Source organism: Bos grunniens, chromosome 25 (assembly GCF_055505025.1).
Source record: "Bos grunniens cultivar Pamir isolate PY7600 chromosome 25, Bosgru_T2T1.0, whole genome shotgun sequence".
NCBI classification, from domain to species: domain Eukaryota; kingdom Metazoa; phylum Chordata; class Mammalia; order Artiodactyla; family Bovidae; genus Bos; species Bos grunniens.
Window position 1 is genome coordinate 941,049 of NC_141189.1, and position 13,949 is coordinate 954,997.

General features: G+C 54.4%; 1 protein-coding gene across 50 annotated transcripts in view; it reads left to right on the forward strand.

Annotated features, from left to right (window-relative positions):
* Positions 1–13,949, forward strand: part of SUN1 (Sad1 and UNC84 domain containing 1) — a 46,902-nt gene that overhangs the window by 26,563 nt on the left and 6,390 nt on the right. For 6 of the 50 annotated variants that reach the window (XM_086376815.1, XM_086376827.1, XM_086376816.1 and 3 more), the window contains 13 exons: positions 1,520–1,705; positions 2,154–2,237; positions 2,425–2,571; positions 3,657–3,755; positions 4,269–4,362; positions 5,224–5,282; positions 5,434–5,579; positions 6,325–6,501; positions 7,221–7,307; positions 8,342–8,385; positions 10,038–10,173; positions 11,865–12,119; positions 12,654–12,738. In XM_086376815.1, coding sequence (XP_086232941.1) covers positions 1,520–1,705; positions 2,154–2,237; positions 2,425–2,571; positions 3,657–3,755; positions 4,269–4,362; positions 5,224–5,282; positions 5,434–5,579; positions 6,325–6,501; positions 7,221–7,307; positions 8,342–8,385; positions 10,038–10,173; positions 11,865–12,119; positions 12,654–12,738 — 1,599 coding nt within the window. Of the gene's footprint in view, positions 1–1,519; positions 1,706–2,153; positions 2,238–2,424; positions 2,572–3,656; positions 3,756–4,268; positions 4,363–5,223; positions 5,283–5,433; positions 5,580–6,324; positions 6,502–7,220; positions 7,308–8,341; positions 8,386–10,037; positions 10,174–11,864; positions 12,120–12,525; positions 12,739–13,949 lie in introns of all 50 variants that reach the window. The other 44 variants (XM_086376850.1, XM_086376861.1, XM_086376851.1 and 41 more) reach the window with 18 other exon arrangements.

Genomic DNA, 13,949 nt, shown 5'->3' on the forward strand with positions numbered 1-13,949 from the left:
GAAGGAAGGACAGAATGGCTATGCTTCTGGGAGAGGGGCAGGTGACTTCAGGATCGGAGGGCTGTGGCCCTGAGCAGCTGAGGTTGAAGTGGATGGCCTGGCTCGGCCTCTGCAGAGCAGCTGAGATGCTGCTGGCCGGCTTTGAGAAGGAGCAGCTCTGACTGAGCCTGTCCTCTGCAGAAACAAAGTCAGCAGTTAAATATACTTAAAAACTGTTGCAGCTGGCAGCTTCTGAATCACCCTCATCGCCGCTGAAGACAGGTTGTGTATAGCGTCAGTTTACATAGACCGTTCCCACTGACCTCCCAGCAGACTGCCCAGGACCGCTCTCCCGCGTGGCCAGCTGAGGGCCCCATTCATGTTCTCTCGCTAAGTAGGAGTCTTTTATTTTTGTTCTTTTAAATGTTGCCAATTGATGAATGAAAAATGGATTTTGGTATTTTTGATAATCAGTGAAACAGGCCATGGATTAACCTGCTCATTGATTTTTTTTCTATTTTTACCAATCTCTGTATAAAGTTTACACTGTGGTGTCAAACACAGAGGCATGTGAGTGGAGGAGCACAAAGCTGACCTGACGGGGGTTTCTGGTCCCAGGTTTGTTTTTTGTTTTTTTTTTTTTGGTTCATACCTCCATTTCACAAGTAGCCTACTGCTTTACTCAGGCCATGTGGGGAGAGGATTGAAGCTCTGACCTTATTTCTCCTAAATCACTCGCGCTCAGATCCCTCCAGTCCCCGTGGCTCCATGCGTGCGCCCTGGCCTCGCAGAGCTGAGTGGGGGTGCATGGATGGGGCTGCCTCTCCCTGCTCCCGGCAGGCCCATCTCCAGGCCGCCCTGTGGTTGTCAGGGAGCAGGAACGAGCCTCATTCTTCAGGCGCCACTCGGTGAAGAAACTTTTTTAGTGATAGAAATTTCTAGCCACTGTGACTTGTAGACGCCGTCCTGCATGATGTAGGTTCCGGAGGCTGCAGTGTCTGTCCTGACGTGCTAGGTGCTGTGGAAAGGAAGCCACAGCCGGGCAGGCGCCCTCCACCAGGCGCCCGTGGTTCACGGAGCCTCAGTGTCCGCGGCAGGGTCTCGTCCCCTGCTGCATGAGCTGTCGGAGCGCCTGTGAGGGCCTGCTCCTCTCCGAGGGGCTTCTTGCGGCTGCTAGTGCAGTGGGCTTGCTGGGCCAGAGGGCGGGGCAGACGCCCTTTGCTGGCTCCTGAAGGCGGCGGTGTTCTCAGAGCCCGTGTTCACCGCAGCCGGACAGACACTCGTGGTGCTGCCAGTGCCCTCGGGGACGGCTGGTTTGCGGCTCTGCCGAGCAGGGCCCCACTTAAAAGCGGGTTCCAGGGAATGCCCTGGCTGTCCAGTGGTTAAGACCGTGAGTCTTCACTGCCCAGGTTGAGAGTTCCTGGTTGGGGAACCAAGATCCCACAAGCTGCATGGCATGGCCAAAAAAAAGGTGGGTCCCTCCTTAGCTGAAGCGTGTCGCCCTGCCTTGCCAGAAGAGTGACTGCTCACGGTCTCTCAGCAGGCCGCGCCGCCGGCTGCGGGGATGGCATCTGGTCGTTGGCCGTGCGCACCTCGGCGTCCTGTGCCTCCTTCTTGGTGCAACTTTTCCAAGTGGTTTTAATGAAGCTCAATTATGCATCAGAAAATTACAAATTGAAAAGTTGTGAATCAAAAAGCTATGAGTCAGAAAGCCATGAATCAAAAGGTATTTAAATAATTTTTTCCTCCTTTTTCCACCAAATCGAGCGCTTTCAAGGTGGAAAAAACACTCCTCCCCACGCGACGCTTCCCTCACGCCCTCTCCTTGACCTGTGCGGCCTTTCTCTCTCTCTGTTGCTTTCAGCCTTGCTCTGCACCTCTCTGTCTCTGCAGTTCTGGGTGTTTCCTGGATGTCGATCAGCATTTAAACAGTAAATAAAAAGTTAATACGCTCATTTTTTTATTCTTATGACCTTTTTAAAGTAAAAAAATTACTTGAATAGCATTTAGAATGATGTTTCAAGAGTGACCGAAGCAGGCCCACCGTGTGTGCTGGCGGGCATGTCCGGGCAGGCGGCCCCCCGCCCCTCGGTGCCCTGCAGCGCCGCGTCGGGCTCAGCCCCTCGGCGCCCTGCAGAGCCCGTCCGGCTCAGCCCCTCTCGCCTGTGTTGCAGCTCATTCCAGTCACTGTGGGAGGATGGACGCGAGCGTGCACCTGGCTGAGGATGGCCACCTCCGTGCAAACGGGGCGTCGCTGTGTAAGTATGGCAGGCCGTGGGGGCCCGCGGCCCTCAGGCCGGGAGCCGGCAGCACCGGCGGCACTGGCTGGGACTTTGCGTGAATTGAGTTTCCTGCTCGTTTCAAATGGCCGTTGCTGCGCACCATTGAGATCGACAGGGTGTGTATGTCCATCTGTCCGATTAACTGCTTGTCCCACCCCTGCAGGCGACGAGTGTAAGGGGAGGAAGCACCTGGAAATGCACGTCAGCACCCGCTCGAGGCCAGGAGGGCTGGCAGGGACCCTGGGGCTCGCCCTGTCCCGCGCAGGTTGTCTGGCGCTTTTGCCTTGTAGCTCTGACGTCTCTGTCGTGAGTTAGTGTCACGGGTGCTCCTTGTTTACTGTTTCTTTGTGCTTGAAATGCAAGGGCTCAGTGAAACTGACGGGAGAGTGGTAACTTTGGTTTAAAATATGGAGACTATCATTCTTGAAAAGCTTCTCTGCAAGTGTATCTAGTGTAAATGAAGCGTGTGGAGAGGAGCACATTCGAGGTGAACTGAGCGGCTGAGAAGAGGCCGGGCCCTGGGTGCGTGCTGTCACCCGGGACTCGGGGCCGGGCCGGAGCCTGTGCGGCCCACGCAGCAGAGACGGCCGTGCTTCCAGCTCGTGCCTGCCAGCCTCTTGGCAGAGGGGCGCTAGTCTTTTTAAAAAGCTGAACTTCAAAAATTTTTGTCTCTCATTGTTAATTAATAAACATAAAGCTATAGATTAAAAAAGAAAGATAAGCCTCTAACACCATGTGTCTTTACACATCAGCTGAGTTGGAATCACTTAACATTTTCGGGAGTCAACACACACATGCTGTGTGAGTGTTTAACTTCCACGGTTAACCTTAAAAAACGGGAACAGTTGATTTCGCAAGCAGCTTCCTGCCTTAGATACGGTGTGACGTTGGGCATAAAGTTTGTTGTGTTTTGTTCTGTCACCCAGTGGGGCTGCTGGTTTGATTCCAAGATATTCTTCACCAGTGTGGGAAGATTTTCATTCCGGTGTCTGAGTAGCCATTGTCTCACCCAGAGCCTATTAGCTGCTGGCACGCGTGGCGTTTACTTCCTTTACGTGACTGCAGTGCCTTTCTGGTACACGTTCTGCCCGCAGCCACTGCACACGTGTGCGGGGCAGCTGCCAGCCAGCCCCGCAGGCTGATGAGAAGCCTCTGCGTTTTGTGTCCTGCGTGTCCGTGGGCAGGAGGGAAAACTGTCGCGACCCGGGGCAGGGGCCTCATGAGTCAGTGTCAGCGTCCTGCTTGGGCCTAACCAGCCAGTGGCTGTTCTGAGGGGAGGCTGTGGGCTCCGACGTGCAGGTGCGGGTGTGGTGCAGACAGGCGCTGTCCGCTGCTGCCCCGGGACCAGGGCTGGTGTCTGAAGGCGCCTCTCCTGCCTCGTCCTCTCCGGCACAGGTCAGCTCTCGGGGCAGGCGCTGCACAGGGCCGGAGCCGCAGGATGGCGTGTGTCCCGGACGCTGCTGTCGGTGCTCTGCTTGGCCACGGCCGCCCCAGGTGCTTACTTTGGCCTTCGGTGTTAGCGCTTCTGGGCTTTTGGCGGCTAAGCACCTGCAATAAACTGTTTACCTCACCAAGTAAACATTTCGTTTTCGCTTTCCGTGCTTTTGTCCTTCATGTAGCGTGTTCTGCCCTCTGTTAGAAATGCTCCCAGTCCTGTGATTTTAGCTGCATGGGCATTCTTTGTTTCTCGGAGTTCGGGGTTCTGTGTGAGTCCAGCTGCTTGCTTCTGCTGTACTTGCGAGCGCATGGACTTCGTGTTCCCTTTTGTGTCTTGTGTACAACGTGTTGCTTTGTGGCTTATTTATGTTCCTGTTTGAGTTATGGGTATTCCTGCTGTGGTGACTAAGCATCATCCTATATACTTTATCCCTGACTTCATCTTGATAGACTTTCGAGTGTCTGTTAACACATTTCCTGTGCTTCTGGCCTATCTTCACAAAACTGGTCCTTTAGGGATTTGCTCTTCGTAAAAACTCTCCACAGGACCTTTGGTGTTTTCTCTTCTAGGGAAGGCAGCGTCTGAAGTGTTCTGGTGGCTCGGGATTGGATGGTACCAGTTTGTGACTTTGATCTCTTGGTTGAATGTGTTTCTTCTTACAAGGTAAGGAAGCCGATGCCATGTCAGCTGGGTGTTTTAAAGAGCTGATTTTGTGCTGATTTCACAATCTCATTTGACTTAACCATTTTATATTTTGTAAAGTGCTTTCATATTCTTAAATGATTGCTCAAGCCACTCCTGTGCAAGGGGAAAGGCAGGTGTTGTCAAGGAGACCAGTGTGCGGAGGTTGAGCAGCGCGTCCTGGAGCACACGACTGGGAGGGTGCTCAGGGCTAGGCCCGGGCCCCTGGCTCTCTCTCTGGTGCACTCACCCTGGCACCAGGGTGCCCCCGTGGGCCAGTGCCCACGGCCCCTGAGTGCCCTCCTGTGCACCCAGCCCAGCGTGTTGGCAGTTAATGACCTGTTGGCTTGTTCCCGTGGGCCCTGAGGACAGCCCCACGTGGGCAGGCTCTCTTGTAGCACCTACTGACCTTGTGCACAAAGCTGGCTGCACTTCTTGGCCTGTGCACTTCCCATTTAAAATGAGAGCTGCTGCTGCTAAGTCACTTCAGTCGTGTCTGACTCTGTGCGACCCCATAGACAGCAGCCCACCAGGCTTCCCCATCCCTGGGATTCTCCAGGCAAGAACACTGGAGTGGGTTGCCATTTCCTTCTCCAATGCGTGAAAGTGAAAAGTGAAAGTGAAGTCGCTCAGTCGTGTGCGACTCTGGCGACCCCATGGACTGCAGCCTACCAGGCTCCTCCATCCATGGGATTTTCCAGGCAAGAGTACTGGAGTGGGGTGCCATCGCCTTCTCCAAAATGAGAGCAGGGGGTATGTTTTGTATAAAATTACCTAGCGAGGGCAGACAGTATGGTGAGCCCTGCTTTTCACTTTTCCCAAGTTATATCTTTTCATTCCTAGGTGCCTTCGAAATATTTGCAAGTTTTTAATCTTGCTCATTCCACTGTTACTTTTACTAGGTAAGTACAATTTAACTTTGTTATCTTACATGACTAGTATGTACACGTGCACATGTATGTGAATCAGTGAAAAAACAGAGCATTTAAATGTCTGCCATTTGAAGACCAGCGTGTGCACAGGTGTGTACGGGTGCTTTTTCTCTGCTTTCAGCTGCAGGTGTTTTGTTGTGGGGCCAGGGTGACATCTTTTCACTCCTGCCTCTGTTAAACTGGACCCACAGCCACAGAGTGCAGAGAGTGGATGACCACGGGACCACGCTCACACCTGCTGCCTCCCACCCCAACCAGCCTCTGCAGGTAATCAGTCAGGAGACCCGCTTCCCTGGCAGTGCCAGTCTGTCCTCCCAAGCGAGTTCTGCTTTCCTTGTAAACGACAGGGCAGTTCAGCTGGGCTCCTTCCCTGTTCCCGAAACAGTTCAAGTAATGCATACAGGCACACCTCAAGTAATGTGTTAGCTCCAGTATCACGCGGATTTTCTGGTTTCCTGGTGCACGTGAAAGCCGTGTTCACCTTATGGTACTTGACATGTACGACAGCATTACGTTTGAAAAAACAGCGTACAGACCTTAACTGAAAATACTTCACTGTTAACAAATGTTAACCATCGTCTAAGCCTTTAATGAATCATATGATGTTTTTGCTGGTGGAGAGTTTGAAATACTTTGAGAATTACCCAAGTGTGATACAGACACAGGGGAGCACGGGCTCCTCTGTGTAGTTAGGAAGGTGCGTGGACAGAACCTTCGCTTGTGAAAATGCAGTGCCTGTGACGTTCATTGGAGTTGTGTATTTCAATTCATCTCATCATTTAGTTCATTTTCACTTAAAAAGTTTTCATTACTTTGGAAAATGTAGAAAGCATAAAGCAGAAAATAAAAACCACCCATAGGCTGCCATGTAAAGGAACTCACTAAAGAGGAACGTTTTTCTGTCTTTTCCTTCGGGCTGTGTGAGTTGTAGTTGGCGTTTTCCTGTAGCGCTCTGCTTGCTGTCTGGACTTGTCCTGTCTTTTTGTCTCCTTTGGAACCTCTTACTCTCCAGGTTGGCAATGAAGCCTTCCACTGGCATCGGATGAGTGAGGTGGAGAGGCAGGTGGCCACATTGTCGGGACAGTGTCACAGACACGATGAGAAGCTGGGACAGCTGGTGGCTTTGCTCCAGAAGCTACAGGCTCGGGTGGACCGGGCGGACAGCAGCAGTGAAGGGGGGTCACCCCCGGTGAGGAGTGTGGGGCGGGGGCAGCGTCTCAAGGGGGCTGGTGCTGGTGGGCTCCTGGGCTCCACAGTGACACCAGGGGGTTCTCAGGCACAGGGAGAAGGTGGACCCTGCGGTGGGGCGCTGCAGGGAGGGCAGTGGGTCCTTGGCCTGCCGTGGCCGGTGCTGTGGTGCTCCTGCCACTCCCGAGGAGAAGCCCCATCTGAGGACAGGGTGGGGCAGGCAGAGAGGCCTGTGGGTGTCGCCCAGGATGGGGCGCAGGCTGCAGCTGGACACATGGCTGTCCCTGGCCTGCATTTTATTTCATGAGTGGATTGAACACAGTTGCACGAAACTTTACTATCACTGAACTGAAAATTTGCTCAAAGCTGTTACTTAAAATATCTCAAGATCATGAGATAGTTAAGAGCAGCTACTAGTCCTTATGGAACCATGAGCTTTTATATATATATATGTTTCATGTCTCATCTGTTTGGTTCTCAAAGAAATAATTGTCAGTCCGTTTTCCTCAAAACCACCGTAGGGCAGGTTTCAGATGTCTGAACTTAGACCCAGAGAGGACGTCCTCCCTGCGGGGCGCTGTGGCGGGCTGAGAGGACGTCCTCCCTGCGGGGCGCTGTGGCGGGCTGTGCTGTGGAGGAACGGCAGGGCCTGGCTGACAGGTTTGGGCTTATTTGCTGCTTAATTTTCTCTGCCATTTTTCATTCATTTTCCCTTTCAAGACTGACTATGTGACGCTTCACCAAGAGCATGAATTGCGCATCTCCAGCCTGGAAGATGTACTTGGAGAACTGACAGAAAGATCTGAGGTATTCATGCACTTGATCTTTCACTTTTAGCCCCAGCAGCGCGGTTTCCTTGACAGAAGTCACCCGTCGTCGCTGTGTTCACGTCCCCAGCCTCTCTTGGAGGTGCTGCCTTAGGGCGTCTGCTGCCGTCCTCTCTGAGGCTAAACAGCAGTATTTCTGCCTGCGCCCTGAGCCCTGGGTGCTTGCGGTCTTGCTCTAGTGACTCCCACGTGTGTCCAGCTCACGGGCTCCCAGCTGTCTTTTGAGGGGAAGGGTCTGAGCCAGTTGTGGGCTGGGCAGGCTCTCCTCGCCGTCCCCCCTCTCTGCAGGGTGGTGTGTGTGGACAGGGAGAGGAGCAGCACCCTGACCCTGTGCAGAGGGATTTTCCAGGGGAAGTCCGGTCTCTTCAGGTGTCGAGGAGGCAGAGAGGGGAGGCCTGGGGGTGGCTGAAAGAGGGGTGGCCCGCTGCTTCAGGGGAGACCATAGCTCTCGGGGTGGGGCTCACCGCAGACAGTGTCCGAGGCAGGCGGTTTACTTTGTTCATCAGTTGGAAGTTTCCATGGCCCCCGCAGGAGAGCCCGTGGCTGTCCCACGCGTGTGTTGCTGCTGCCATGGAGTGGGGCCTCGGTCCAGTTATGACCTGTGAATGGCTGTGAACAAACCGTGTTAATGAGGCACGGCTTTGTGTGTGAATCTGCCACCTGCTTCTCCGCGCCCTGCCACATTTAAGGCACTCGCTGGGGCTGGCGGAGTCTGGCTTCATGGCCTGGGTACTGGTTACGGGAGCTGCTTAGTTTGAAAATCTGTCAAGCCGCTCCCAGGTGAACTGTGTGCCCCTCTGAATGGACAGTGTGTGTCTTTTAAAGTCTGCTGTGAAAAGTAAAGTAAACATCCCTCACCTGCCTGCCAGCAGCCAGGGATGGGCTTTAAATTAAGGGGGAGAATCCCAGATAAATGTGTGTCTGTTCCTATTTACATGTATGTAGTCATGTATGTGACTTCCTGGAAAGTTGGCGCATAACTTGTGTATTTAAACAGTTTCTCGATCGTTTTAGGCCATCCAGAAGGAGCTAGAGCAGGCCAAGCTAAGAACAGCCAGGTAGGACGTTTCACGTAATTCCTCTCCCGCCTTTGGGCTCCTCGGTGTCCCGTGGGCCGCACCGTCTCAGCACGGGGGCTGTGTCAGCTGCAGCCGCTGTCTTCCTGGGAGGTTCTCAGGGCACCTGAGGATGGAGGAGGCTGGGGGAGGCTTGTTGCCATCCACCTCCGCGCAGCACCAAAGACGCGGGGCCCTGTGTGCTCTGGGGAGCCTCCGTCCCTGGACGCGCCTTGGAGGGCCACCCCAGGCAGGGTAAGGAGCGGCCGTGGGCCGTGGGGGTGGTGGGCCTCCTGCCGGGGCCTCTGCTCACCCCGGGGCACCTCAGTACAGCCCTGGGCCCTGCTCGGCAGCCCCTTGAGGAGACCTGCCTTCCGAGCCACTGTGGCTGCGGCGCGGCTGGGCCTCCTCTGAGCCCTGGGCTTTCGGCAGTTCCGAGGGCACCGCGTTTGGTCCTCACGCCCTGCTGCCTCTCCCGTGCACGTTTACGCCCTCAGCCGTGCGGGGCTTCCCTTGCCTGCGAGCCTCACAGCTGCCTGTCTTTTTCACACACTTGGTTTTGTCACCCTGGCTCTCCCCGCTGCTGCTGCCCTTCTGTTACTCCAGTAACTCACTTGGAAGCGAACAGGTGGGGAGCTCTGACCTCCAGTCTTCCTGTCTCTGGCCCCAGTGTGTCTGTGGGTCCTGTGTCGTGATTTTAGGCCTCAGGACGGTGTGAGTGGCAGACCTTTTAACTCTCCTTCAGGGCCTTTATGTGTCAAAGCCCCTCTGACAGACCGTGCAGACCCTGCAGTGTTCACCCCCGAGGGCACTCTTGTGAGATTCTCCGTGCAGTGGGACCTGCCTATAAACAAGATAAATGGAACACTACCGTTTCCTAACATAAAATGGCTGCATTAAAATAGGATTGTTAAAACCCCGAAACCATACTTTTAGTTTAAGTTTTCTCTCCTAGTAGCATGAAAAATTCATTCTTGACTTTATGATGATTACCAATAAACATAGCCTCATTTATGAGTTTATGAAGTCTTTCAGAATTTTAAGGAGATAGGGGTAGGTTTTACATATTAAATGGTGTGTAGGAGGTGCCCAGCCCCCAGTGGAGGCATAACCACTGCTGACAGTGGGTCCGGCCCCTGCCCGGGCAGTGTGTGTGGTGTGTGTGTGTGTGTGGTGTGATTGTGTGTGTGGGGTGTGTGTATTTGTGTGGTGTGTGTGTGGTGTGTGGGGTGTGATTGTGTGTGTGGGGTGTGTGGGGGGGGTGTTTGTGTGTGGTGTGTGTATGTGTGTGGTGTGTGTGTATGTGTGTGGAGTGTGTGTATGTGGGGGGGGTGTGTGTGTGGTGTGTGTTTGGGGTGTGTGTGGTGTGATTGTGTGTGTGTGGGGTGTGTGTGTGTGTGTGTGGTGTGATTGTGTGGGGTGTGTGGGGTGTGTGTGTGTGTGTGGTGTGTGATTGTGTGTGTGGGGGGTGTGTGTGTGGGGTGTGTGTATGTCTGGTGTGTGTGTGCGTGCGTGTGCGCCGACGCTGAGGTGGGAACAGTCCCTGGGCCCTTGACTTGAACCTGCCGTGTGCTGGGGGCAGGGGGTGTTGGCAGCCTCCCTCCCTGTGACGGGGCCTCTCCCTGACGGTTCTGTCTGCCGTCCTTCCCCTGCAGTGGGGCTGGCGAGGAGCAGCGCCTGCCTGCCCTGGTTGGGCGTCTGGAGCAGGAGCTGGGGCACCTGAAAGCGGACTTGTCCAGCTGGCAGCGTGGGCAGGCCGGCTGTGAGAAGGCTGAGGCCATCCGTGAGAAGGCAAGTGCCTCAGCTTTTATGTTTGTTGTGGAAAATAGAGACACTGAGTTGGTGCCTTAAGTCTTTTTAATTTCAACTTTCTTTAAAAATTTTATTTTACTATGTTTGAAGTTTTCTGAACATGTTAAATGAAATAATTAAAAAACTCAGCTCCCCTCGAGTTCCCTCCACTCCAGTGACACGAAGTGTGGGTTGCCAGGCCTGTCTTCCCTCCAAGGCCGCGCCTGTGTGGAGGGGGCAGTTTGTCTGTCTGTCCCCAGAGCAGACGCTCGTGCCTCACATCCGTGCGTCAGGACATTGCGTTGGGGCCGCCCATGCTCGCACAGAAGCAGAAGCCCCACGCGCAGAGCTGCGGGCGGTGAGAGCAGATGCTGCAGAGGCGCAGGCTCTGCTGAGCTGGGCGGGCGGGCAGGGGACAGGTCGGTCTGTGGTGCCAGGAGCCCCGAGGCTGATGAACACCGATAAATACGTGAACAACTGTAACGGTGTACTGTTGCAGAGCACACGGCGGCTGCGGTAAAACACGACTGTTAGAGCCCTGAAGCAGTGTGTTTTTGGTTTAGTCAGTCACTAGACTCAGCCCTGGAGAAGGCAATGGCAGCCCACTCCAGTACTCTTGCCTGGAAAATCCCATGGACAGAGGAGCCTGGTAGGCTGCAGTCCATGGGGTCGCTAAGAGTCGGACACGACTGAGCGACTTCACTTTCACTTTTCACTTTCATGCATTGGAGAAGGAAATGGAAACCCACTCCAGTGTTCTTGCCTGGAAAATCCCAGGGACGGGGGCGCCTGCTGGGCTGCCGTCTATGGGGTCACACAGAGTCGGACACGACTGAAGTGACTTAGCGTAGTGTAGCATAGACTCAGCCCACCCTAGCAGGCGACCTGTCTCCCTGAGTGGGCTTGCAAGTCGCATGAACACCTGCTCCTCGGTCCTCAGGTTGGTGGGGTTGTGACCGTCCCTGCAGGGGACCTGGGGGACAGGGGCCTGCAGCTCCTGGGGGAAGGCCCTGAGACGGTCATGGGTCGCAGAGACTTTGTCTTGAAGACAAGCAGCCCCGCTCTTGGGACCCGGGTGCAGATGTGAAAGAGCCCACGCAGGGGCCACGGACACACGAGCAGCGTTGTGACGTTAGTGCTGAAGTGCCCTGAGGCGGGGTGGCGGCTCACACGTGTGGTAGAACATTCCAGAGTGCGCAGATGGGGAGGTCGCTGGCTGGCGGCATCACAGGAGCTGCGCTTTCCCATGTGCTTCTGCCCCGAGCTCATTCTCTGGAGCCTGAAGAGGAGCATGTGCACACCATGGTGTCTGTAGGAACACTGCACCAGATGCTTCCTCCCTGCGTAAAGTCACGTCTGCAGTTGTGTATGGGACTGTTAGCTTCTCAGGCTGAATTTGAAGACGGGGCCCTGTTGTCTCTGCACCTCACCTGGGGTGGGGCCCCCTCCAGCCCCCTTTTTGGGCACCCAGGGCACCCAGACTTGCTTACCTCTGTCCCTGCTCCTTGAATGTATCCCAGCATCTTTGGAGGGTTCTTAAATCTTGTATGAAAGGGAAGAACTGTGTCGCGTTTCTGTCATGGGTTTTGGTCAGCTGTGTGGTCTTTCCTGGGTATCTAAGGTTATTGAAGAGTTGAAAAGATTGATCTAAAACAATAGATTCACATGATACTCACCAATGATGTTTCTAGGTGGATGTCCAGATCAGAGAGACTCTCAGACTCATATTCTCTGGGGATGAGCACGATTCTTCTGTCGACTGGCTGCTCCAGAAGCTGTCTGCTCAGTTTGTGAGCAAGGATGATGTGCAGGTTTTGCTACGAGATTTAGAGCTGCAGATCCTGAGGAACATCACGCACCACATTTCTGTGACAAGACAGATGCCGACCTCCGAAACTATAGTGTCTGCTGTGAGCGGAGCAGGCATTTCGGGAATAACAGAAGTGGTGAGTAGACGAGGAGTGTTTAAGTCACATGGTGATGAAGCTGCCCATGTAGGTATTGAGCTAGCAGATGCTGATGTCTTGTTGCCTGGGCGTGGTTCCTGAAGGGTGACGATGGTGTGGAAAGTGCTCAACTCCAAGCGGGTGTGGGGGCAGGTTTCCTGTTGTCAGACTACTTCTTGGAAGGATTACGCTTTACACTTTATTAACCTTGTTGTCCCAAAGACTTTGTCTACCTGGGTGGCCACACCCCTTCTAGAATTACACGGAAATCCCCACAGTGCCATCCTAGTTGCCGTCTCTGATGCTGTCCCTTGCTTGTCCACTTTTTATGGCACCAGGGGTTCTGGCTCTGAGCCTTTTGTGCCGGGTCTGAGCCTGGGTGTCTGGCTTTGGCCCTCTCGCCAAGGTCCCCGCGGTCACAAGCAGGACTCAAGTCTGGCGTTGCTGAGGCGCCCACATAGAGCTCACTGAAAGTCTGTCTCTCACTAACGTGCGAGTCTTGTCTCTGCTCCTGTGGGCGCCGCCTCTGCCCAGCAAGCACGGGTCATCGTGAACAACGCCCTGAAGCTGTACTCCCAGGACAAGACGGGCATGGTGGACTTCGCCCTGGAGTCCGGGGGTGAGTGCCCGATTCCTCCGTCAAGAGCAGGGACGGGGGCATGAGAGAGCGCGCGACGGCCTGAGGGGGAGTGGCACTCCAGGCGCACCCCTGGGGTCTGCTGGAGACGGGCCAGCTCCCCCGGAGTGCGGGCTGTGGGGGTGCGCGGCCAGATGACACGCGGCGGCAGAACCCCAGAACTACTGGTTATTCACTTACAGTCTTGTGTGTTGTAAAGTGTGTGGGTTTTTTAAAGTATAGAAGTCCACTGACTGTAGAGTATCTTTCAAACTGTCCCGGGACAGTAGTGCTCCCTGTCAGCCACGTGCAGGCCCGTTGGGGGCGTCAGGGACACAGCAGTGAATCGGACAGTCCTTGCCCCCCGGAACCTCCTCTCCAAGGGGAGACAGATGACAGAAGAATGGCCATTACCATGCCAGAAGCCACAGCTGGTGGGTAGAAAGGACGGGCACCGTTCCGGCTTCTCAGGAAGGCCTGTCGGAGGTGCTGCGTGGACGTGGCCCTGGGCCAGGTGCACTGGAAGGGCCAGCCTGTGGTTCAGCGAGGCGGCGAGCCCATGGACCTTTGTCGCCAGCCCTCGGTGACCTCCAGGACAGCACCCGGGGTCACAGGGGATGCGTGTGAAAACGGGAGTGGCGTCACGTCAGTTCAGGGAGCGTTTGGCGGCAGACGCGTTGGAGAAAATCTTGGTTTTCTGAACGTTTAGGGTCTCTCGGAGGAAGAGAGGTTCTTGGCACGCGCCAGTAACCGTGTGAGCACCTGCGGGAGGGCTGAGGGCAGCTGGCAGGGCGCTGGTGGGGCCGGGGGCCTCCCCTCACTCACCCTCGTGGGCTGTTGCTCCTGCTGGAGGCGTCCAAAAGCTGCTTGCTGTGCGGCTGGTGTTTAGAATGACTGTTTTAGAATATTTTAAGTGATTGTAGTTTTGTGTTCTGAAATTCAGTGGTTTCTGAGGAAACTTTGACAACTCAGAGACATCACATGATTTTTACCAGTTCGATGGGACCAATAGTTGCCATGTTTTCTCAGAGGTGTAAGTCCTCACAGGTTGGTATGCCATCGATTCAGAACTCTCCTCATCCCGAGAAGGCTGAACTGAATGTTCTGGTACTGAACAAAGCATTTATTGGCTCTTCCTAAGTGAAAAAACTGAGTCACTGTATTTAAGGAGACACTTTTTTAGACGGAGAATAAGATATTTTAAAAAGAATTCA